The sequence below is a fragment of the Ochotona princeps genome, chromosome 14 (assembly GCF_030435755.1).
Source record: "Ochotona princeps isolate mOchPri1 chromosome 14, mOchPri1.hap1, whole genome shotgun sequence".
Taxonomy (NCBI): Eukaryota; Metazoa; Chordata; class Mammalia; order Lagomorpha; family Ochotonidae; genus Ochotona; species Ochotona princeps.
In genome coordinates, this window is record NC_080845.1 from 18,073,813 (window position 1) to 18,100,117 (window position 26,305).

A 26,305-nucleotide genomic window follows, 5' to 3' on the forward strand; every position below is an offset into this window, starting at 1 on the left:
CCCAAATGGCCTTCTGGGCTTGTCCAAAGCCAGGCGCCAGGAGCCTCTGAGTTTTCCATGTGGGTGCAGGATCCAGGCACTTGGGCCACTTGCTGCTGTTTACCCAGGCACGTTAGCAATGAACTAGATTGAAAGTGGAGCAGCTGGGACTCCAACCAGAGCCCATATGGGATGTTGTTGCAGTGGCCTAAGTCACAACACCACAACATTGGGCCCCAACATAAAGTTATGATTCTTCCATGTTATGCAATGGTGCTGGCCCCAGATATGATGGTTTATTTATGTATTTATTAAATTTCATTTTTGGTGCCGCTTATATAGTTGATTAGGTTGAGACAGGTCCAGGATCAGGGAAAATGGTTTCCACATTTTCTTTTCCTTTTCCTTCTTGTATCTGGGGGAAAGAGATAAAGGGAAGAAGCCACACCCAGCCTTTCAACCACCTCAGCTCGTGGGGATGGGGAACAACGCCCCGCTGTCATCCCAAAATCCCTGATGTGGAGCTTACCTCAAGGGTTCTGCCCAAGGGTTTGGATAGTTCCGAAGTGCTGTCCATCTCGCAGATCCAAGGACGAGGATATCCTCCCAAGGTCCATTGGCTGACACAGTCCACCTCCGAGTCTCTGTTTGCTCAGATATTTGCTGTCATGCATCACTGGGGTAGTTGATCCTCCTTCCTTTGCTTTAGTACCAGGTGTCTTCTGTAGGCTCCAGTGCTCTGACATATCCTCCATGTGCTTCTGGGTGTGCCATCCACTGCTCCGTCAAAGCCACTGAGGAGGTCCAGTTTTGACACATGCACTCCATTGTCAGACTACAGGTCTTGCAACTTTCCCCATAATTAGATTTACGAGTCCAGCAGTTTAGTCGGGGTGATCCTCAAAACTATCTTGTTCGAGGTGATCTCAGACCTATTTCTTGTGTGTGTGTGCCCACCTCTGTGGGGTTCAGTTCATTTTGTCACCCACATCAGCCTATGTCCACACTGGTAATTGGAGTTGCTAGCTCAGATCTATCTCCAGCCCCATTTCTTATGCAAACCAATGGGTGCTGCAGCCCAATTCAATCCTGCCTTTCACAGTCGGCCCTCATGTACACCACTGGGAGCTGCAGCCCAGTTAGAGCAACTCCCAGCCCCCAGCCCCCAGCCCTGGTTTCTGTGTCTGCCAGCATGTGCAATGGATTGGTTCGGTCTGTCCTGCCTCCCATTCAGCTCTCGTATGCATAATTGGGCCTTGAAGCCTAACTCATCCCAGCTGACTCCACCCTCCAGCCAACATTCATGCCAGTGGATGCCACTACCTGTCTAGCCAGGTCCACCCCAGGTCCTGATTCTTATGCTTGCTAGTGGGAGTTGCAGCCAATCAGCGGGGTGCCCACAGTTTCCCTACTGGGCCCACTTCCAAGACCTGGATCTTACACCCTCCAGGTGGTTCTGCAGTCTGGCTTGACAGAATCTGCCCCCTGTCCCAGCACTTGCCAGCTGCTACGGTAAAACCCAACCAGCCTGCTCTTATTCTGGCTCATGCCTGCACCAGTGTATATAGTCAGTTAACCCAGCCTAGCTCTCTCCCAACCCAGTTCACATGCAGGCCAACAGGTATTGTAGATGTGCCAGGCCAGGTCTGCTCCTAATGCCAGCTCTCATGCTCATCATCAGGAGCAGTGGCCCAGTGGGAGAGTACCCACAGCTCCCCTACTGGGCTTGCACTGCCCACGCCACCAGGACTCGCATGTGTTGGTGTGCACAGTGGCCCAGTCTGGCATGGCCCATCTCACCTCGGCATTTGCCAGTGGGTGCTGTAGCCTGGCTCGGCCCAGTCTGCCCACAGCTCATGCTGGTGAGTGTTGCCGCTCAACCCAGCCCAGCCAGCCAGCCCCCAGTCCTGGTCCTAATGTTTACTGGCTGATGCTGTGGCCTGACCCAGCCTGTCCCACAACCTGTCCTAGATCTCAGATTTGCTAGTGGGTGTTATGAATTGGCCCAGCCTGGCCCACCCCCAGACCTGAGCTACATGTATGCCGGTGGGTACTCTAACCTGGCCTGGTCTGAGCTGCTCCCAGTTTTAGTTTTTGAGCTCGCCTGCAGGGATTGTGTCCCGACAGAGGAATTCCCCAAACTCCTCTGTCAGATCTCTTCCCAGTGGCAGATGTCGCGCACACTGGTGGGTTCTTGTCTGAAGCTGACCTAGTCCTCCTGTCGTGTCAGAAACAGTGGCCTTGCCCAACTGGCTCACACCCATTCTGGTTCTTCTTTTGGGAGCTACAGGCTAGCCACACTTGGTCCACACCTAAACACAGCTCTCTTGCAGCTCAGTGGTAGCTGAGACCTAGCTCAGCCCAATCTACACCCAACCTGGCTCTCACAAGCACCAATGTGTGCTGGAGTCTAGCTTAGTCTGGCGCATCCCAGATCCAGTCCACATCCATGCCGAGAGGTGCTTCAGCTGTGCCCATCCCAGACGTCCATATCCATTCCAGTCCCCACGCTCACCAATGGAACTACAACCCAGTTGGGGCTTCCCCTTAGCTCTCCTACTGGACCTGTTCCCAGCTACAGCTTTATTCCTGCCAGTGATTGCTCTGATCCAGCTCAGAATAGCTCATCCCCCATCTTGACCTTTGCCTTTGGATGCTGCAGTCTGGCCTCACCTGCCCTGCCCCCAGTCCCAACTCTTGCTGGCAGGTGCTGCAACTGAGTTCTACTCAGTCTGCTCCCATCCCTGACTCAAGCAAACAGGTAGGTGTGATAGCCCAGCCCAGCATGACCCATACATTAACTTGGCTCCTGCATTTGCCAGTGGGTTAAGATTGGCCTGACCCTGCTCAGTCGGCCCCCTCCAGAACCAACCCACATATTTGCTGATGGCTAGAGCTATTCTGCTCAACCAGACCAACACCCAGGCGTGGATCACATGTTCATCAGTGGGCCCACCAGATGAATTTCTCAAGTTCTCCCACCACGCTTGCCTCCAGACCCACACCCCACACATGCCAGTGGAAGCTAGGCCCTTAGCCAGCATGCCTCCCGACCCACACCCCACACATGCCAGTGGAAGCTAGGCCCTTAGCCAGCATAGTCTACACCTTCCATCCCAGCCTATGTATGAAGTGGTAGATGTTGCGGCCTGGCCTGCCTCACACCCTATTCTTGCGTGTGCCTGTGGGTGCTGCAGCTTGGTCTAATCCAGCCTGTACTCAATCCCACTACCCATGAGTGTCAGTGGGTTCCATGGCCATGTCTAACTTAACCTGTCACCATCCCCAGCTCTTAAGCAAATCAGTTGCTCTTGCAGTTCCACAGGGGTGGGCCCACATACACCCCCACAGATTCTGCCCCACACCTGATTCCCTTGTGTGCTGGACAGTGTCATGGCCCAGCCCACATTGCCAATCTCCAATTTTGGCTCTTGCTGGCAAGCACTGTGACATAGCCCTGTTAGGCAGTCAGTCCCCCAGCCCCAGCCCTAGTGTGTGCCAGTGAATGGTATTTGGAGGTGGTTGATGCTAACTACCTCAGCTCTGGTCCCTCATGTGGGCTGGTGCTTCCATCTGAGGCTTAATGTCTTGGTTCCCCCTCCAAACCGCTCAATTTCTGCCTGATTGCTTACCTGCAATCACAGTGGCCTTGTTGAAGGAAGTGCCTCAGTATTCATTCCTCATCTGCAACACACTCCCTCACCGGTCCTCTCTCCCACCATCTACCCATCCCCTTCCCTGAACAATCTGCTCCCCTTCCACTGCTATGGTAGCAGATGTTCTTGCAGGCCCCAATGGACTGCCATATCTTCTTTTTTGCATTTGGATATGCCCTCCTTTGTTTTTTCTTAATCAAAGAGGAGGCTTGATCTGTAGACCAAGCTGCACAGGGACCTTACCTATGCAAGACCCTCAGAAGTTATTCCTTACCTGTAAGTGAGCCCTCAAGTCTCTGCAACGCCATCCCCAGACCACCTGTGAGCCCAGACCCTCAGTGCTCAGAAGGTGCCACCGGGGTGGACCTAGGCGGGCAACCCCAGACCCTGCTGGATGACCCCCCAACTCCCTTGGGGCTCAGTGGCCCAGCATGCCATTTGAAAGGGCCTAGATACGATTTCTAAAATGTCAGCCCATGAGCAGGTCAGCATCTTTCCACATAGTACTTCTATGCAGTTCTCTACTGACCTTCCCAGTGGTATACTTGGTATTGGTTAATTAACCATCTGCATTGTTACTTTTGTTTATTCAGGAACACAGAGTTGTTGAGTGGCTGTTACAGCAAGGCCTAACAGTCTAGTGACATTACATGTAGTAACTCATCTACCCTTCAGTCTTGCACATGAGGGTTGCACTTGCTCTCGGAGGTGGAGATCATCAAGGGTTACACTCATAGTGAATGGTAGAGCCAGGCCCATAACTCAAGTGTTTTTAACCACAGTGCCCAGTGTCAGGCACTGCAGATTGTAGGACTGTTTCTAGGGGTAACAAGATCTATGGAAATAGACACGAATGTTCATTTGCATACATTTGCATGGTGCTTTAGAGTTCATACTGTATTTCTATTTCTCGCTGTAAAAAGTTCAAAAACTTTTTTGAAAAGATATATTTATTTAATGTGAGAGCCAGAGAGCAATAAATCTTTTATCTTCTTGTTCACTCCTCAGATAGCTGCTGTGGCTAGGGTCGGGCCAGACCAAAGCCAGGAGCCAGGAGCCAGGAGCTTCAACTGGGTCTGCCATTTGGGTGGCTGGAGTCCAAGTATTTGGATTATCATCTGCTGTTTTCCCTGGTACATTGGCAGGAAGTGTATCAGAAGTTGAGCATCTGGGACATTAATCAGTGCCCATGTGACATGTCAGCATTGCAGGTGGCAGCCTTACCTGTTATGCCACACATTGGCTTTTAAAACATTTTTTGGAAAATATTTACTTATACACTTACTTAAATATTTACTTATATATTTATTTGAAAGGTGGAGCAACAGAGAGAGGAAGGGAGAGACAGAGAGGTCTTCCATCCATCGGTTTGCTTCCCAAATTTCTTTACCACCAGGTTAGGCCAGGCCAATGCCAGGAACTAGGAACCCTGTCTGGGCCTCCCACATGGGCGTCAGGGGCCCAAGCACCAGGACCATCTTTTGCTGACTTCCAAGACTCATTAGCAGGCAGCTGGATCAGAAACAGAGCAGCTGGGACTTGACCTGGTGTGCTGATTTGGGATGCCATTTTGAGTGGTTTAACCGGCTGTGCTTCAACAATAGCATTTATTTGCTTGGGATACAGAAAGACAGATAAATAATCAACTCCCTCTGTTTCATTCCCCAAGCGCTGCCAATAGTTGGAACTGGATGGAGACTGAAGCTGGGAGCCAGGGCCTTAATCCAGGTCTCCTCTGTGGATGGCAGGAGACCACTTACCTGGGCTGTCAACTGTTTCCTCTTAGAGTCTATACTGTCACAAAACTGGCATCTAGAGCCTGAGCTGGGTACTGGACCCAGGTCCTCTAATGAGGGATGCAGACGTCTTAGTGCACATCCTCAGTGCTAGGCTAAAAGCCCACCCACTGCTTGATTCATTTGACAACATAGTCTCCATCTGATGGATTAACTGACAGTTCATCTTACATAACATTTTATCTTCTGCAACAAAGACTCCATCCAGCCCTGGTTGAGACCCCTACCCTGTTTCATTCTCTCTCGGAGATAGTTTTAGCTGGCTTAGGCATGGCAGACAGAAAATGAAGTATGACGAAAGACTTTACAATTTTTTTTTTAAATTGGAAAGGCAGATTTATAGAGAGAAGGAGAGACAGAGAGGAATGATCTTCTGTCCATTGGTTCACTGCACAAGTAGCAATGGCTGGATCCAAAGTTAGGAGCCAGGAGCTTCTTCTAGGCTTTGGGCCGTCCTTGACTGCATTCCTAGGCAACAAGTAGGGAGCGGGATGGGAAGTGGAGCAGCCGGAATTAGAACCGGCATCCATATGGGATCCTGGCAGTTGCAAGGTGAGGATTTAGCCACTAGGCTACTGTGCCAGGCCAGACACAAAACTTAATATCAAATCCATGGTGAATTGGCCACTTCATCTTCAGGTGCCTTAGTTTCTGCCACTAAAATGAGCTGCCTGAGGGTAGCTTATCAACCAAAGGCGCCTATTGCCACTTGGAGGCTGAAAGTCCAAGGCTGGGAGCCTGCATTCACTGAGGTTTCTTGTGTCATTTTGGCTGGGTCACCACTTGCCGAATGGCATCAAAGTGGGAGTGTGTGCAGGGGAGAGAGATCACTCGACCTTAATGGAAGTTCAAGTAGATGAGTGAGAAGCTGCTCTTGCACTTTTCATAGCAACACTCTTGTGAGAACTGATTCAACCCATGACCCTCTCTGAGGGCAGTGCCCCTACCAGCCTTCCCATCCCTCAACACAGCCACCCTGGGGACCAAGCCTGCAGCACACCTGGCTTTGGGAACAAGGCATATCCAAGAATTTGGTAGCACCATGTATTTCTGGGCTGAGTCAGAAGCTGTTGAGCAGTGGCCTTGACTGGGGTTGGGTTCCTGCCTCTTGTATTGCAAGGTTTCTCTGGGAGTCCTTGGCCCCTTGAGTCTCTAGAATTCTGAGGGCTACTCTGCCAGGTGCCACAGACCAGGCAAATGATAGGTCAATTGGAAGCTTCCCCTGAGCCTCTCTGCCCACCACCATCTCTTCTGCAAGTGTTAATGAAACCTTTGCTAGCCTGGCATCAGCATGTCTTTTATCTGTTTACTTACTTTATCTATCTGTCTATCAATCATCTATGCCAGTGTAGGGCATATAGATTTATTAAACCAAATACTATTACATAGTAACTACTATATTTGGGTTATACTTCCACTGAATTGTTCTCTGTTTTTTTTTTTTTGAAGATTAGTTTATTTATTTGAAAGACACTTATATAGCTAGAGGGAGAGACAGAGATCTTCCATCTGCTGGTTCATTCCCCAGATGGCTCCAATGATCAGAGCTGAACCAATCCAAAGCCAGGAGCCAGGAGCTTTTTGCTGCTCTTGTACATGGGTGCAGGGGCCCAAGCTCTTGGGCCATCTTCCACTACTTTCCCAGATACAATGACAGGAAACTGGACTGGAGGTGGAACAGCTGAGACTTCAACCAATTCTAGCACCACAGGCAGTGACTTTACTCATACTGAATTTTTCTTACTGGGCCATTAAAACAGATGTCTTCAGAAAGAAGGGTGAGAACCTTACAGAGAAGAGACCTTAGAAGCCATTTTATCCTTTCTGCTCAAACTGTGTTCCACTTAGGAGCTTGTTAAAAGAGCAAAATATAGGACTCCACCAAAGTTCTACTAAGCCTATGGTTTATCAAGTTGAGGATCCCTGGGTAATTTGGAGACATTTAAAAATTTGCTATATCCATGTTTTTATAGATGTACAACAACACAACTGTGTTTTTGGATCTGAGATAGGATCCATCATTTAAGAAAAAAAAATTCAAAGGTTTTGGTTGTATATAATTTTGAATTGACAATGACCTATTTTAGATTTATTTTCCCTTATTTGAAAGGTGGAAAGAGAGAAAGAGAAATAAAACAGAAGTATCCCATCCGCTGATTTACTCCCCAAGATAGCTGTAACAGCTTGGGCCAGGGAAGGCTAACGCGCGGAGCCCAGAGCTACATGCGGGTCTCCTACCCGAGAGGAAGAGACCTCAGTACTTGGGCCATCCATCGTCTGCTGCTTTCCAGGGTGTACGTTAGCAGGAAGCTAGATTTGGCAGTGGAGTGGGGACTTGAACCCAGACACTCGGTATTGGATGTGGGTGTAGGTAATCACTATTCCAAATGCTTGCCCCATCATGGCACTGTCTTATGTGCCCCATGTGGTGGCAGAGATCCAATCACTTAAGCCAACACTGCTTTCTCTAAGGGTCTGCTTAAGCATGAAACTGTTGTTAGGAATCTAGCCAGGTACTATGACAGTGGGGTGCAAACATCTCAGTCATGGCTTAACTGCTATGCCAAATGCCTGCCCATGTATTTTTAATTACATTATTGCTTTGACAGTCAGATAAGATGACCTCTAAAATTTTTACTTTTTTGAAATTTGTATTTTGTTTATGGTTTGAGATATACATTTTGTGACTATTCCTCAGTTGCGTTGGTGTTACTCCATAATAATCAATGGTTAATTCCATTTCTGTGTCATCTTTTATTAACACAACAACAGCAACCATGACAACAGCATGGCTGAAAGTATTTAAAATTCTCCCATGCTGGTTGGTTTTCTGCCTGGAGCAGCCCAAGGGCCAGGCTGTATTACCTGGGTAATAATGGGGCCAAGACCAAGATGAAATTCCACACCGCAGAGGTTCTCCTCACTGGGCCACTCCTGAAATTACAGACACTGAGAGCGAAATGTAATATCCCGTAGCCTTGGGTAGGGATTCTTGTGTGTGGGCTGGACCTCGCCATCTGGTAGGTTTGGAAGTTCTAGGCATTTTCCCCACCTGTATTGCTGCTGTTTATCTATGTAACTGGGATGCGATCATCTTGCTGGGACTCGCAGTTACTGTGTTAGTATCTTAAACACATTCACATTTTCCCTTGAAGGAAAATGGCTAGAGTAACATATTGGCAGATGTTTTCCTCGCCCCCTTCATGTGACTGAATAGTAGCAAGTCAGATTTCAGATTCCTGTTTGCAGCCAGTCAGTCCAAATGATGCTGAGTGTCTACTTTGGGCTGTGATAGCACAGGGACAGCCAGCATTATCGGTGACCTTGAGTGACTCATTCGTCATTGGGAGGCTGGGAAGACAGAGCAAGGTCAAATATAGTGACAGATGGACCTGGTTGGTGTGGGATAAACTAGTGATAGGGGAGCATGGAGGGGGAGTTAGCTGTACTTTTCCTGAAGAATGGAGGGATAGAAGACAGCTTTGTGGTAAGCTTTGTTCAACCCCTGCCTTTGATGTTGACTTTCTACATCAGAGTGCTGGTTTGAGTCCCTCCGGACTGTACTGTTTCTATAAAGCTTTATTTATTTTTTATTGGAAAGTTAGATTAACAGAGAGAAGGAGAGAAAGAAAGATTTTTCCATCTGCTGATTTACTCCCCAAGCGTCTGCAACGGCCGGAGCTGAGCTGATCCGATGCCAGGAGCTAGGAGCTTCTTCTGGGTCTCCATGTGTGTGCAGGGTCCCAAGGCTTTGGGCTGTCCTTGACTGCTTTCCCAGGCCACAAGCAGGGAGCTGGAAAGGAAGTGGAGCAGCTGGGACACGAACCAGCTGGTACCCATGTGGGATCCTGGTACATGCAAGGCTAGGACTTTAGCTACTAGGCTACCATGCCGGCCCAACTGCCCTGTTTCTAATCCAGATCCCTGCTAATGTGCCTGGAAGAGCAGAAGATGGCTCAAGTATTGGGCCTTTGCACCCACATGAGCATCCAGGATGGAGTTCCTGGCTCCTGGCTTATCCTGGTCTAGACCTCACTGTTGCAGCCATTTGGAGTGAATCAGTGAATGGAAGATTTCTCTGCCTGCCTGCCTGTCTTTCACTCCCTCTGTGGCTGTGCATTCCAAATATGTGAATGAATGAATCAGATTTATTTATTTATTTTTAAAGATTACTTATTTTTATTGGAAAGGCAGATTTACACAGAGGAGAGACAGAGAGGTCTTTTTCCACTAGTTTACTTCCTCAGAGACCACAATGGCTGGAACTTAGCTGATCTGAAACCAGGAGCCAGGAGTTTTTTCCAGGTCTTCCTCCACACAGGTGCATTGTAGCAAGGCTTTGGGCCATCCTCGCCTGCTTTCCCAGGCTACAAGAAGAGAGCTAGAAGGGAAGTGGAACAGCTGGGATACGAACTGCCGCCAGTATGGGATCATGGCACATACAAAGCAAGGATTTAGCCACTGAGCCATTGTAGCAGGGCCCAAATGGATGAATATTAAAAAAATAATAAAGTCAGAATGGAAGAATGGGGAAGAACCCAGAGAGCATGTCACAGTCAGGGTGGGTGTTGAGATATGAAGGAGGATGGGCGTGACATTGTAGGTAAAGGAAGCCTATAGCTGGGGCATGGAAGCATGGTAGTGTAGTCTATTAGGTAAGAGGAGTTGGCTTGTTCTGCCTGGACGGTACACCGTGTGTGGGAAACGTTCGGGAATTGAAAGTCTGGAAGAATCCATCTGGATCAGTCTCTTAGAACATTGATTGATTACCAGGGACTGATGTGGTATACCAGGTTAAGGCACCACTTTATGATGTAGGTATTTCATATTGGTGCCAGTTTGAGACCTAGCTACTCCATTTCTCACCCAGCTTCCAGATAACATGCCTGGGAAAGTGGCAGAAGATGGCCTAAGTGTTTGGGCCCCTTTACCTGTCAGGGACACATGGAAAAAGCTCTTGGCTTCTGGATTTGACCTGGCACAGCCCCAGTCTTTGCAGCCATTTGGGAAGTGAACCAGCAGATGGAAGATAGTATTTTTCTTCCTACACCCTCACCCCCATAATTTTGTCTTTCAAATAAATAAAAAAAAAATCTTAAAGTGTATTGCTCACCGTGTAAAGGAATATTTGCGCTTGGTTCTCTGGGTAGGGATGAGATTAGATGTGTCATATCTTAATTTTTTGTCTTCAAAGTTGGGTTGTTCTTCATTGAAAATGTCTACTAAGGAATGTGTATATCATCTTGAATGTTTCTTTTCTGAAATATGCAATTTATGATTCAGACTTAGATATCTGCAACACCTGCCACAAGCATGCTACATGCCAGCAAAGAGATGGGAAGAAGATTTGCATCTGCAACTATGGATTTGTGGGCAACGGAAGGATGCAGTGTGTGGGTGAGTCTCAACCTTGAGTTCAGTCTGACCTTGCAATCAAGAAACACCATTCTCCAGTGCGAAAGGGTTGCAGTCTGCGGGGAAACACTGCTGTGTTGTTCACATGTTTTTATTACAAGTAGTTTTGTTGATCACAGTCAGTCTTTGTGTTAGTGTTCAGATCTGATCTTTCCCTGGAGTTTTCCTCAGGATCATTGACCTTGGAGATCTGCAAACTCTGACTTCATGCAGATTTCAAATCTGCTTTCACTCTTGAATTTAACCAAAGTGAATGTTATGTTTCTTCAGTACTCTGGTTCTTTTGATTTAATGCTAGTTACATTAGTATCATGGGGAAAAAGCAAAACACGGGTTTCTATTGGACTTAATGGTTAATTGGTGAGATAATCAAATTGTTGCAGGTCTCATGTCTACCAGAATCCATCCTCTGCATATTTGGTAGTTGGAACCCTCTGAGGATTTAGATGACTTGAAGGAACACATGGACTTTTAGGCTGGAAGCCTCCCAAGTGATCGCCTACCTCTTGACAGTCTGCTGTGCCATGCCAGTTAGACAGTGTTCAGGGGCAATGTACAGAGAGGCAGAGTGAATCAATGTTTTAATGAACTCGCTGTTTACTCTTGGCAACCTTGTTGCCAGTGAGTATTGTCACCCACATGGGACACACTGAGAATTTTGTCTTGCAGGTGTGGATACATGGGGTATTCAGCCTCATTGTGAGATCTTTGTGAGGTTTTTTTCTCCTTGAAGAAAAAAATAACAATTCAGTCTTGGATTCAAGTTATAGTCTACTTTGCAGATGCAAATGTGCGTAGTCACACCCATTGCCCATTCTGCAGGCTGGCCTTGTGCCTTATTTGTTCCTAACTTTTTTCTTATTTTCTAATATTTATTTATTTGAAAGAGTTACAGAGAGAGAGAGGGACAGATACAGAAAGATCTTCCATTCATCGCTTACTCCCCAGATGATCACAACAGTCAGGACTGGGTCAGGCAGGAGCCAGGAGCTCCATCTGGGGCTCCCTTGTACGTGGCAGGAATCTGCGTACGTGGACCCCTGCCACCCATGTGAGATACCTGGATTGAGTTCTGGGCTCCTGGTTTCAACCTGACTTGGCCCCTGGCTGTCCTGGCACTTGGTGAGAGTACCAGCAGATGGAAGATTCGTGTCTGTGTCTCCTTGCCTATTTGCCTTTCAGATAACTTTTTAAAAATTTAATTCAAAACGATTTGGGTCTCAGGAGTTTCTTCTGAATTTGAAGATGAGGGCAGAATGAACAACTGTGGCCCAGGAGCCAAATTTGATCAGCCTGGTCTTCTGTGTTTGCATGGAGTTTATTTGAAGTAGAGCTCATTGCTCATTAGTGTACTTCACGTTCATGATGCTGTGCTGCTGCGAGTGATTGCAGTGGAGCTCTGAGGAAACAGGTGCTGAATCCTGAGCTATAGAGGATGATGGGAGAGATTGACTTTCATATCGCTCTTTCAGTTCTAATTGTTTGATTCCAGCCAACCAGGGGAGCGGGTGTTAGGTCTAGTGGCTAGCCCTTGTGCCAGAAGAGTAATTAGTTTTGAATCCTGCCCACACTCCTGCCTCCAACTTCTTGATATTGTAGACCATTGAGGGCAGTACTGATGGCTCAAGTGATTGGCTGCCTGCAATCTGCCTCACCTTGCTCCTTGAGGGAGTGGTGCTTGGCTGCTGGCTTTGAGCAGGCCTGGTCGCAAGGCCCTTGCAGGCATTTGGAGAGTGAGCAGGCAGAGGCGAGTCATGTCTGTTCCACTCTTTCCTTCTTTGTCTCTTAAAGCAAGCAAACACAAAATGACCACTTATTTCAACCCTCCCCTGCGTGTGGCTGACATCACTCACTGGGTCATTGGCCATTAGCATGAGCTATTCTTGCTGCGATATTAGCCTCTCTCCCGGATGAGGCCTCTGTGCTAATTCCATTGTGTTTCCCAGTACCTCAGAACTAGCAGTTTTGCCAGTTAATCACTGCACGTGAAATCTTCCAACTTGGGCCTTCAGGGAAAAGCAGGACAGCAGCTGACACCACCAAGTGGCATCCAGCTGCATTTGTTTCTCCAGACCTGGGACATGACTAAAATTTTTTAAAATTCATTTTAAGATTTTTTTTAATGAAGAGTTATGTATTTAGATAGTAGAGTCACAGAGAGAAAGGGAGAGAGAGAGGGAAGATCTGCTGGTTTATATCCCAAATAGCTGCAATGACTAGGATTGGGCCAGGTCGAAGCCAGGAGCTTCTGCTGGGTCTTCCACATGGGTGCAAGAGCCCAAAGACTTGGGGCATCTTACACTGCTTTCCCAGGCATATTAGCAGGAACCTGGACTGGGTGTGGAACAGTCAGGTCTTGAACCAGCGTCCGTATGGGATGCTGGCATTGCAGGTGGTGGCTTCACATGTTACACTACAGTGCCAACCCCAATTTTTTGAGTGTGAAAAAGTTCAGGAAGATTTCTCCCATAGAGGATGGGCTGCCACATGGGAATATTGTGCTTCTTGCTTTGTATATAGTTGGCGTGTAACCAATTATATACAAAGCCTGTGGAAAGAAAGGAACAGGGAAAATGAACCAGGGTGCTGGCCTCCCAGGATGTGGTCCAGGGTGTCAGGGTGGAACAGGTGGCTGGTAGGGCATGGTGTGAATTCAGTTTCCTTGTATCCACAGACAAAGACGAATGCCAGTTTGGAGCCACTGTGGTCTGTGGGAACCATACATCTTGCCACAACACCCTTGGTGGTTTCTACTGTGTTTGCCTCGGAGGCTATCGGGCCACAAACAACAACAAGACATTCATTCCCAATGACGGCACCTTCTGCACAGGTACGCAAGAGGGGGCTGCGCAGCTGACCACATGCTGCTGGCAGGATGGTGTCTGGGCTGGCAGGTGGTGGGCAGGAGCTGGACAAGTGATAGTTTAAAGGAGGAACTCTGCTAGAAGGATAACAAAGCGGGGGTGGGGGGTGGAGTCAGTATTGTGGGATGGTAGGTGAAGCTGCTGCTTGGCATGCCTGTGTCCCATACGGTCCAGTCTCAGCTGCTCTGCTTCCAATCCAGCTCCCTGCTATTGCACCTGGGAAGGCAGTGGAAGATGTCCCAAGTACTCGGGCTCTGCCATCCATGTAGGGTAGACCAGAATGGAGCCTAGTGTTGCCAGCATTTGGGGAGTGAATCAGTGAATTGAAGATCTATCTGTCTTTCCCCATCACTCACTCTGCCTTTCAATTAAAAAAACAAGTAAGCCTTTGAAAAATCATTAACATTAGGGAATTTTTGGTGATTATAAGAGCTTGGAGCTATAGTTCTAGGGTATTATTCTTTGAAGCTGCATATAGAGTCTGGCATGATGGCTCACTTGGCTAATCCTCCCCTTGTAAGCACTGGGATCCCATATGGGCTCCAGTTCTGGTCCCGGCTGCTCCACTTCCCGTCCAGCTCCCTGCCTGAGGCCTGGGAAAGCAGTCCTCGGCCCAAAGCTTTGAGACCCCACGTGGGAGACTTGAAAGAGGCTCCTAGCTTTGAATTGGTTCAACTTTGGCCATTGTGGCCATTTGGGAAATGAATCAGCAAATGGAAGATCTTTCTCTCTGTCTCTTGTTCTTTCAGTAAGATCTGCCTTTCCAATGAAAAAATCTTAAAAGAAAAGAAAAAAAAAAGAAAGAAAAGTTGCATGTAGTAGTATTTGAGGGTGTTAGTATGAGATGTCTATGGTAGCTACTGTTATCTTGTCAGTGAGATCCCTTTTAAAAAAACTCTTTGGGGCTTGCATAATGACTCAATTGGCTAATCCTCTGTCTGCATGTGCCAGCATCCCAGTTGGTGTCCTAGCTGCTTCACTTCTCATCCAACTTCTTGCTTAGGGCCTGGGAAAGCAGTAGAGGATGGCCCAAATCCTTGGGACCCTGCATCCTAGTGGGAGACCCAGAAGAAGCTTTTGGCTTATGACCCGTTCAGTTCCAGCTATTGCAACTATTTCAGGAGTAAAACAACAAGTGAAAGATTTCTCTCTCTCTCTTTTTCTCTACAAATCTTCTTTCCAATGAAAAGAAATACATCTAAAAAAAAAAATAAGGTCTTTTCAGGGGCCTGGCATTGTGGCTTAACGGGTCAGTCTGCTGCCTGTGGTGGTCTCTGTTTTGGTTGCTGGTTTGTGTCCTGGCTACTCCACTTCTGATGCAGCTCCCTGCTAATGTGCCTGGGAAAGCAATGAAAGATGGCCCAAGTGCTTGGACCACTGCCACTCATGTGGAAAACCTGGAAGAAGGTCCAGGTTCCTGGCTCTGCCTGGACCAGCCCTGACTGTTGAGGCCATCTAGGGAGTAAACCAGCAGAAGGAAGCTCTCTCTGTATTTCCCTTCCTCTTTATAGCTCTGCCTTTCAAAATAAATACATTAATTAATTAAAAATAAATTGAAAAAAGCTTTCCAAGACTTGTTTAACATTTTTATTTATTTTATTTCAGAGAGAGAGAATGAACCCATTGACTGGTTCACTTGTCCGCCTTGTGCCACTATTTGCAATGGCTGAGCAAGGCCAATGCCAGGAGCCAGGAACTCAAAATGTATCTCTCATGCAGGGGTAGCCAAGTTGCTTTAGCCATTGCCTGCTGTTCCCCACAGTGTACATTAACAGGAAGCTGAAATCATGAGTCTAGCTGGGATTCAAATCCAGACATTCCAATATCCCAAGAAGCCTTCCAACTACTAGACCTGGCACCTGTCCATGTGGGAATCTTTAGGTAGTAAAAGATGAACAGCTGTTGACTCTTGGGTGGCTGGGCATTCATCGTAATACCCCTGTTCTCTTCTGGGTGCTCACACATTTGGCAGTATGAAGACTGGGCAGGTGCCGAGCCTGTTGGAGACCTGAGCTGAGTGAGGAAGAGTAGCTCTTTCTGTGGCCTTTTGGACTTCAGGGGCTCTTGTTGGCCAATTGCAAGGCGTAGCAAAGCCCTTCTGAGTTTTTGGTAGTTCCCTTGTTGTTTGAATTCAATTTAACATATCCTGGTTCTGAGATGGTTTTGCAAAGATGCTGCATACAGGCTTTGTGTTGTTGACAGATTTTCAGGGAAGACAAGAAGAAAATGAGCTTTGTCTTGCTGTCAGCAGGAACCAGCGAGTCTGTCGGTCTGGTTCATTCTCCCTCTTTACCTGTATTGAAGGAAAGTCCTTAAAAGGAATGTTTCATTGATTCTTGGCATGAAGGCACGTTGTTTTTGGTAGCACATCACTGGCTTTGTAGTTACAGACAGACCATATTACATTATTAAATCAGGTGTGTGAAGTAGAAAGAAACTAGCATAAGGATGACTTGCAAGAGATGCTCTCAGCTTCAGTTCATTTAGCATATATATCCTGTGGCTCCTTGCATGCTGAGTCTGTGCTGGTGGGAGGCCATGGGCGGACAGCTGTTTTCAGTATAAGGTATTAGTCACAGGTAGGCCAGAAACATTTTCTGGAATCCCAAGACAGGAATGTTCTTATCTTGGCAGTGAGGAAAGAGTCTGGGGAACTTTTTGGAGAAATGGTACCTGCATTTGTGTCTTCAAGGTTGTGGGGATTGTGAAGAAAACCTATAACGGTGTGTTTATCAGTGTAGGTCCAGAGGATGCATTTAATTTAGAGAAGTTAGGAGGAGGTGAGGGAGAGGAAGAGCAAAAGAGGGGCTCACATTTCCAGAAGGAAGTCCTGATCTGGGTTCAGCTTCTGTTTGTTCTACTTCTGGCAATTATTCAGTGACTCCATTCTTAAAAATCGAGATATGATTTATCATAACATTCACTGTTTAAAAAAATACAACTTTAAAAATAATTACTGATTCTGTTGCAAAGCAGAATGACACACACAGGCACACACAGAAATACACACTCAGATTTTCTGTATCCAGCTTCATTCCTCAGATACCCACAACAGCTAGGGCTGGGCCAAAACTAGGACCCAGAAACTCTATCTGGGTCTGCCACATGGGTAGCAGGGGCCCAAGCACTTGAGCCATCACCTGCTGCCTCTCGAGAGTGTTAGCAGGGAGCGGGATGGAAAGCAGAGAATAGTTGGGACTTCAGCTAGCATTCTGTGATGATGGGATGTGAGTGTCTTCCGCCACAACAAACCTGCTTTGCTACAGTGACCTGCCCCACTGAAATTCACTTTTTGGAAGTACACTGTTTAGTTGTATTTTATATATACCTTCCAAATGAAATCCTGGGTCCATTGCCAGGCATTCCCATTGTCTTTTCTTTTGAGGTCTCCGGTCATCCCTTTGTAAAAGCTGATGGATGACTTTTCTTGACCAAAGTTAGCTTCTTTTAGAGTCAGTTGCTGGAGGGTCATCCATGGACGCTAGCTGGGTTGCAGGTCAACAAGTTTCAGGCTATCAGCTGTGGAACCCAGTGTTTGCCTAGAATCTCATTGCTGGTTCCTGGAGTCTGAAACACCTTGCATCCAGCAGTGGATTGTGCCTGGCAGAGTGGAGCCTGTTGTTCATGGCTTCCTTAGAGGTCACCCTGCCCGATGAGGAGTGAGTAGCAAGGATGATTGAAGGCAGTTCTGCAGAACCAGCAGGTGTTCCCAGAGCTGTCAAGAACTGGATCCAAGCAAGCAGCTCGGTGCCACTCCTCTGTATAGGTGTTGGCCACAGTAGGCTGAGAATGAGATGGGAGAAGGGACTGGTGTAGACATAGAGCTTCGGTTTGTCATCTTCCTGCCTCTGTGACTTCAGGCATGGCCCTAGCAGGGTTTGCTGCAAACTGCAGGGTAAGTTCTCTGCACCTTGGGATTCCCTCAGATTCAGGAATCCATTGTGATGCCCAGGGCAGCAGGCACCTTCTGTTTCCCAAGTTCATCTTCTGCACTGTTAGGGCGTGCTGCTTGCTGGCTCCTCTTCTGGAGAAACGTAACAGCACCTGCTTGGCTAAGAACTGGGGCAAAGGTTCCCGAAGAGCCTGCAGGGTGTGCACACTTTGCCATTCACCAGTTCCTAAGGCCTCCTTCCCACAGCTTGTATCCAAGGCTTGTACCTTTGATGAGGTCAGTGCTTTCATTCCCAGATCTCAGTCCTTAGCCCCAATGCAGGCTTTACTCGCCTGTGTGCCACTGTCCCAGGCTTCTCCTAAAATTCAGAGCTGTTACCCTAGAGGGGGAGCCCTGGCACAAAGCAAACCCAGGGGAGCTTTCTAGTTGTTTAAACAATACATGCATATTTATGTAGAAGAGAGAGAGAGAATGAATGAATGAATGAGAATGAATCTCCCTTCTGCTGGTTTACTACCCAAGTGTCTGCAATAGCTAGAACTTGCCCAGGCTGCAGCCAGGAGCTGGGAACTCAGTCTGGGTCTTTTGTATGAGTAGCAGGGACTCAAGTACTTGAACCTGCAGCACCTGCTGCCTCCCAGGGTGCACATTAGCAAAAAGCTAGAATGGAGAATGAAGCAGAGGCTTGAATCCAGGTACTCCAATATGGGAGACGAGTGCCCCAAGTACAGCATAATTGCTGGCCTAAACATGTTCCCTTTTGCTCTGATTGCAGTAGTCTGTGCTTTTTCTTCCTGAAAGCAGATGGAAGAAATGAAGCAGTGTTTTGCCATGTGGCAAGGGTAGTTTTTCTCCCACACTTGTTTAAAAAAAAAGTAGGAGTCACTAAGATGGAGGCAACAACTGAACAGTTTGTAAACCTTTGTCAAAACACCTCTGCCTTTGTAATTTTAGATTAGCATGAAATTAATAACATCTCTATCTGCTCTACAATCTGATACCTTGCTTCTCCAGTGTATATTTTCTCCATATCTATCTTCACACAGTAAGGTACACAAACTTTACTGTACCCACAACACAATGATCTATTTCAATAAAAATAAATACAGCCTGAAAGAAAAGTAAATGTATGTCCACAAAAGACTTGTGCTTGAATACTCATCATAGCACAAACTGGAAACAGCCCAATCATCATCAACAGAAAGGGGAATCAATGAATGTGGAATATTACTCAGCAACAAAAAGAAGCTATCTGTCAATACCCACTTAACAGGGGAGAACTTTTTCTTTATTATTATTGTTATTGGAAAGGCATTCACAAAAAGAGAAGGAAATGTAGAAAGAAATAAATCTATCTGGTGGCTCACTCCCCAAATGGCTTTAGTGGTTGGACCTGAGCCGATCTGAAGCCAGGATTCAGGAGCTTCATCTGGGTCTCCAGTGTGGGTGTAGGGGCCAAGGACTCGAGTCATCCTCTGCTTCTTTCCCAGGCCATAAACAGGGAGCTGAACCGGAAGTGGAACAGCCAGATGGGGCTTGAATTGGTATCCATATGGGATGCCAACACTGCAGGCGGAGGCTTAGCTTGCTGTGCCACTGTGCCAGCCTCAGCATGGGAGAATTGTAACTTTATGTCGGGAGCCCATGTTAGGCCACTGAGACACCAGTCCCAGCTGCCATACTTCCAATTCAGCTTCCTCCTAATGCTACTGGGAAAGCAGCAGCAGATGGCCTCTGTACCAAAGGGAAGACCCAGGTAAATCTCCTGACCTGCTGGCTTTGGCCTAGGCGAGCCTTGGCTGTTGCACCATCTAGGAAGTGAACCAGCTGGATGGAAGATCTTTCTGTCTCTCCTCAGCCTGTAACTCTCCTTTTCAAATAACCAAATCAATCTTAAAGCAAGCAAAACTTTATCTTGAATGAAAGAAGCCAGTCATAAAATGTACACAAGAGAAGGTTCCACTTTGATAAAGTACAGACAAACCTACTAGAACTTCAAAAAAGTGACTGCTTCTGTCTTGCCACATTTAGATCTAGCACAACCTGCCTGAGGTCACTTCTCGGGCCCTAGCCAGCAACCCCTGAGAATGTGTGTCTGCCCTGTACACGGACCGTGTACACGGACCGTGGAGGAGCAGCTGGGTGCCAGGGAGAAGTGAGTCAGTGAAGAGGCATGGCCTTTCCTGTAAGCCTCACAGCTGGCATTATCGGGGGCTTCCAGACACTGCCCTGAGTGCCGTGCTCTGGATCTCAGGTAATCCCTGCCTTAGAGAAAGCCTGCTCTAATTAGTTCCACTTTACAGAGGTTTAGCAGGGTTCAGGGACATGCTGGAGTACAGATGGAAAGTAGCAGAACCATTTTTGAAGTCGCTTTGACTCCCCAAGCCCATGCGAGCCACGGGGGGCGAAGGCTATTGCACACTGAAGACGGCCTGGGGACCATGGAGAGTGTCCTCTTTGGCTCTGCTGGTTGCTAGCAAGGAGCTGTTCTGGCTGAGGTTCAAGTTCAATGATCCCTTCAGGGCTTGGGAATGCCCAGCCCGAGGCCGTGTAAGGCCAACAAAATCATCTGACCTGGCTCTGCCAAGGCAACCACAGGTGGGACTGGAAATTCAATAAATCTAGAGCCGGCTAATTTTCAAGTTGATGATTGTGCATGGCCTGTAAATGATGTTACAAATTTCCAAATGATCCTTGGCACATAAAAGCTTTCCCTCTGCTGCTACAGAATGGAATAGAGGTGTTTTCCCTTTTGATTCATTCAATGTGTCAATGAGCTTGGCATTTGCTGCTCAGAAGCAGGCCTACACCTCATACCCATTAAGGTGACTTCAACAAACCAAATCAAACCAGAAAATCACAGAAAGTGTTGCTGAGGATGTAGAAACCATGAAATCCTTGGTAGGAATATATGATGATGTAACCTCTGGAGGTCCCAGTGGCATTTCCTCAAAGACCTAAAAATAAGTAGGGGGATTGGCACGATAGCCTAGTGGCTGAATCCTCACCTTGCGTGTGCTGGGATCCCATGTGAGCATCAGTTTGTGTCCCAGCTGTTCCAGTTCCCATCCAGCTCCCTGCTTGTGGCCTGGGAAAGCAGTCGAGGATGGCCCAAAGCCTTGGGACCCTGCACACACATGGAGACCCAGAAGCAGCTCCTGGCTCCTGCTTTTAATTGGCTCCAGTGTAACCACTTGGGGAGTGAACCAGTGGGTGGAAGATCTTTATATCTCCTCCTCTCTGTACATCTGCCTTTCTAATACAAATGAATAAACCTTTAAAAAAAAGTTGCAGAGGTCAGGGAGCTAGAGAAATAGCGAATTCCTGAGTAGAATAAGGACATCTTGTTCAGGACTGGGTGAGTTGGACGTAGTGGTTAGGGTGCCTGTGTGCCTCCTTGGTGAGCCTGGGTTTGGTGCTTGCCTTCAGCTCTGGCCTCCAGCTTCCTGCCCAGGCCGACTCGGGGAAGCAGCTGAGGTAATTTGAGTCCCTGACACCCGTGTTGGAGACCTGGATTGCATTTCTGGTGCTCTGCCACCATCCGGGCATTGGGGAGTGAATGAGTGAGTGGGTGTACTCAATCTTTCCAATAAATAAATTAAAAATTGATATACTAAACAAGGAAGTGTTAAAAAGCAATCTTGCTAAGCAAGAATGATGAGTCAGATCTAAGAACACCTATAGACTTCTCAATGTTTCCTTCATCTATACAATTTGAAGATTGATGTGGATTTTGTTCTATTTGTTCTACTTTGAGAATCTTTTTGGGACCCGACACTGTGGCCTAGTGGCCAAAGTCCTCACTTTGAATGTGCCGGGATCCCATATGGGCGCCGGTTCTGTTCCTGGCAACTCCACATCCCATCCAGCTCCCTGCTTGTGGCCTGGGAGAACAGTCGCGGATGGCCAAAAGCCTTGGGACCCTGCACCCGCGTGGGAGACCTGGAGAAATTTCCTGGCTCCTGGCTTTGGATCGGTGCAGCACTGGCCATTGCGCTCACTTGGGGAGTGAATCATTGGATGGAAGATCTTCCTTTCTGTCTCTCCTCCTCTCTGTATATCTGACTTTGTAATAAAAATAAATACATCTTAAAAAAAAATGCTTTTGTAACATTTATTCTAAACTCCTCGATTCTATTGTCAGCAATATTGAGTCTGACTTTTGGGTCTCCTTTTTGCTTACTCGTTGTTGTATCTCTGCTTTCCCCTTTTTGACATTATGAACTCGGATTTCCTGCTGCTGGAGTAGTTTCTCAATTTCTTTTCTCCAGAAAAGAAATGTCAGCAGTGTAACTCCTGCAATCCTTCATGTTCTAAAATGTCATTTCTTTGCTTAACAGAGCATGATGTTTGTTCTGTTCTCCTTAGGACTCTATAAATATTACCCCCCAGCTCTGTAGCGCTCAGTGTTTCTGACAGGAAGTCCTGGGTCAGGTTGGGTCTCTGGTCTTCATAGATGATCATTGCTTTTTTTTAGGAGGGTTGTGGATGTTTCTCTGGTTCTGGGAGATACGGAATGACTTTGATTTTTTTTTTTTTGCCTTAAAAAAAAATCGCTTCTTTGTCATCTTTGTCATGTCCTAAAATGTACCCGTTTAAAGTAAGAAATATGCTGCTTTTTAGAATATAGGTTTTTTAAAAAGGATTTATTTATTATTTATTTATATTTGAAAGGCAGAGTTGTAGAGAGAGAAGAGACAGATCTGCCTTCTGTTGATTCACTCCCCAAATCGACATCATGTCCAGTGCTGGGCTGGGCTGAAGTCAGGAGCCAGAAGCTTCTTCTGTGTCTCCCACATTTTTTCACAGGCTGCCAAGCACTTGGTTCATCTTCGGCTGGTTTCCCAGGTGCACTGGCAGGGAGCTAACTGAGGAGTAGCTGGGACATGAGGGAGCACCCATGAGGGATGTTGACTTTATGGGAGATGGTTCTTCCTGCTAACCACAATGTTGACCCCCCTAGAACATGATTTTTATGGAAAAATAATCTGTAGATTTCAAACTTTTTAATACCAAAATTTAATTCTACTTTTTCATGAGTATTTTAAATGTGTGAGAAACACACACAGATGTATGTATACATAGAGAGGGTGGGGAGAGAGAGAGAGAATAAACACTTCCATTTGCTAGTTCACTCCCCAAATGCCTGTAATGGGTGAGATTGGGCTGGTCTGAAACCAGGAGCTAGGAACTCAATCTAGGTATCTCACATGGGTGGCAGAACTCAACTCCTTGAACTGTCACGGCTGCTTCCCAGGGTCTACACTGGCAGGAAGCTGGAGTCAGGAGCCAGAGGTGGGAATTGACCCCTTGTCCCCTCCACCTGACTCCGATTTGGAGCATGGGTGTTCTAGCTGGTGTCTAACTACCAAACTAAATGCTTTCTTCTCCAAAAACTTTTTGAGACCCCAACATATATTCACGGAAACCTACAAACATTGCTATAAACTAATAATGGAACATTGCCATCACTCCCCAAGACACCCCATATCTGTGGATGCTCCTACTTCCTCCGACTGTCCTAGGCAACCACTAATCCACGTTCTAGCTCTATGGATTTGCATATCCTGGAGACTTCACGTACCAGGACTATGTGGTACGGAGCCTTTGTGACAGACTGCGGATTTCTGAGTGCGTATTGCACTTCTGTCAGAGACTGCTTTTCCTGGCAGTTGTATCTCCGCCTCTTCCTCTGGGATGCGAGGGGGAATCTGCACCCAGGCTTTGAAAAAATTGGGGTGGGCCTAAGAAGCCCTTGAACCTGGAGTTGGGTGAGGAAGCTTCAGAGAGAGAGACAGACAGACAGACATAGCAGGAGGACACTGTTCTGGGCCTGGTGGCCAGGTTTAAGTTCAGCTTTGAGCCCAGGCCCTATGTTGTCTTCAGGAGAGTGGTGCTCATTTTTCCTTTGCTTTTCCTTTTTCCTTTTTCCTTTTTCCTTTTTCCTTTTTCCTTTTTCCTTTTTCCTTTTTCCTTTTTCCCTTTCCTTTCCTTTCCTTTCCTTTCCTTTCCTTTCCTTTCCTTTCCTTTCCTTTCCTTTCCTTTCCTTCCTTTTTAAGATTTATTTCATTTTTATTGGAAAGTCAGATATACAGAGAGGAAGATCTTCTGTCTGATGATTTACTCCCCAAGTACCCGCAATGTCCGGAGCTGAGCCAACCTGAAACCAGGAGTCAGGAGCTTCTTCCAGGTCTCCCACGTGGGAGCATGGTCCCAAGGCTTTGGCACATCCTGTTCTGCTTTCCCAGGCCACAAGCAGGGAGCTGGATGGGAAGTAAAGCTGCCAGGACACAACCTGCTGCTCATATGGAATCCTGGCACATTCAAAGTGAGGATTTAGCCACTGAGCCATCATGCCAGACTCGCAAAGAACTCATTTATATTTTTTAATTTTTTATTACTATTTTTTAAAATTTTGATACTTTTATGATTTTGATTAGGATGTGAAGGGTCAACGGCTAGAAGAAAGTGATTGTGATCATTGTTTTGACATTCTCTTTTTTTCTTCCTGAATCTTAGGGGGAAGGGAGAGGTGGGGGAGAAGCCATACCCAGCTTCCCAACATCCCAGGGTTCCCAATCTGGGGCATGCTCTGAGGGTCCCACTCAAGTGGTTTTGATAGTTCAGTAGTTCTGTTCTGCTACCAATCTTGCCACTCCGATCATGATGAACTCTCTCCAGAATCCACCAGCTGACATAGTCCACCTTAGACTCTCTGCTTGCCTGGGTATTCACTGCTAACTCTTGGCTGGGTAGTTGATAGATTTGTTCTGTCCTCCATCCTTTGTTATGGTACTAGGTGTCCTCTGCAGGTTTCAGCGTACTGCCAAATCCACCATTTGCATCTGCATATGCTGTCCACTGCTCTAAGCCACTGAGGAGGCCCAGCTCTGACACATGCACTCCATGTCAGATCATGGAACCTGCAATTTTCTCCATGGTTGGAGTTTTGAGTCCAGCAGTTCAGTTGGGGGGATTCCCAAAGAAACTTCATCTGAGGTGATCCCTGACCTGATTCTTGTGTGTGCATGCCAATGCAGGGTCTGGCAGAGTCTGTCTCTCAAATTGGCCTATGAGCACACTGTTAGTTGCAATTGCTGGGTCAGTTGCTTCCAGCCCTGTCTTCTAAGTAAACTAACAGGTGTTGCAGTGCAGCCTGATCCTGCCCACCGCACACTCAGCCCCCACGCAAACCAATGGTAGTTGTAGCCTAGTCGGAATGACCCACAATAACCACCACCAGGCCTGCCTCTTGCCCTGGTTCCTATGTTTGCCAGTATGTACAGCAGACTGGCCTTGTCTGTCCCACATCCCACTCAGTTCTCATTCATATCAATGGGCTTTGAAGCCTAGTTCAACCCAACCAGTCCCACTATCCAGCCCACACATGTGCTGGTGGGCCACTCTCTGCCCCAGTCCCAGTTCTCATTTTCACCAGTGGGAGTGGCTGTTCAAGAAAGAGGTGCCCACTGTTTCCTTCATGGGCCCATTCCTACTCCAGATCTTGCACTCTCCAGGTGGTACTGCAGTTTAGCTCGTCAGAGTTTTCCCCCTGTGCCAGCATCTGCTAGCTGATGCTGCAGCAAAGCTCAACCAACCTTTACCCCTCTGGCTTATGCATGTATCAGTAGGCACAGTCCGCTGAGCCTGGCTTGTCCCGATCCGGCTTACATGCAGGCGAATAGGTGTTGTAGCCCTTCCTGACCTGGTCTGCCCCTGATCTCAGCTCTCATGCTAACCAGTGGGAATAGTGGCCTGGCAGGGGATCTCCCTGAAGCCCCTCTACCAGGTTCACCCACTGTCCCCTAGGTCTCATGTGTGCAGGTTCGGTGCTGCAGTCCAGTCTGGTATGTATGGCCCGCCTCACCTTGGCATTTGTCAGTGGGTGCTGTAGCCTGGCCTGGCCTGGCCTGGCCTGCCCCCAGTTCTAGCTCACACCGGTGGGGACTACAGCCTAGCCAGCCCAGCCAGCCCTCAGTCCCGGCCCTAGTGTGAACTGGCTGGTATTGCGGCCTGACCCGACATGACCCACATATTGTTCTTGCTCTTGGATTCACCAGCGGATGTTATGAACTGGCCCTGTCTGGCTTGTCCCAGACCTGAGCCAAAGGTAAGCCCATGGGTACCATACCTGACCTGGTCTGGGCTGCTCCCTTTCTTGGTTCTCGTGCTCACCTGTAGGGACTGTGTCCTGACAGAGGAGTTGCACAAACTCCTCTCTTAGAACCTCTCCCAATACCAGATCTCGTGCGCACTGGTGGGCCCATGGGCCAGCCCTACTTAGTCTACCTCCTGTCCTAGCAGAAACAGTGACCTTTCCTGACTGGCCCTCACCCATTCCAGTTCTTATTGTTGGATGTTACAGGCCAGCCAAACCTGGTCCAAACCCAGACATAGCTCACACATGGCTCAGTAGGGACACAGACCTAGCCCAGCCCATCCTACATCCGTCTTGGTTCTCACGAGATCCAGTGGGTGCTGGAGTCTAGCCTAGTCTTGCATGTCTTAGACTGAGTTCATACCCATGCTGAGGGAGACTGCATCTATATCCTGACCAGACTGCATCCCCTACTCTGGCCCCAGTGTTCACCAGTGGGACCCACCACCCAGCTAGGGCATACCCTTAGCTCCCCAACCAGGCCTGATCCCAGCCACTGATCTCGTGCGTGCCAGTGATTGCTCTGACCCAGCTTGGAATAGCCC

At 47.6% G+C, this 26,305-nt stretch overlaps 1 protein-coding gene across 3 annotated transcripts in view; it reads left to right on the top strand.

The window, feature by feature from the left end:
* The window catches only part of SUSD1 (sushi domain containing 1), a 125,146-nt gene that overhangs the window by 9,618 nt on the left and 89,223 nt on the right, over positions 1-26,305 (top strand). For all 3 annotated transcript variants that reach the window (XM_058672299.1, XM_058672297.1, XM_058672298.1), the window contains exons 2-3: positions 10,715-10,828; positions 13,521-13,676. In XM_058672299.1, coding sequence (XP_058528282.1) covers positions 10,816-10,828; positions 13,521-13,676 — 169 coding nt within the window. In that variant the 5' untranslated portion in view covers positions 10,715-10,815. The remainder of the gene's footprint in view (positions 1-10,714; positions 10,829-13,520; positions 13,677-26,305) is intronic.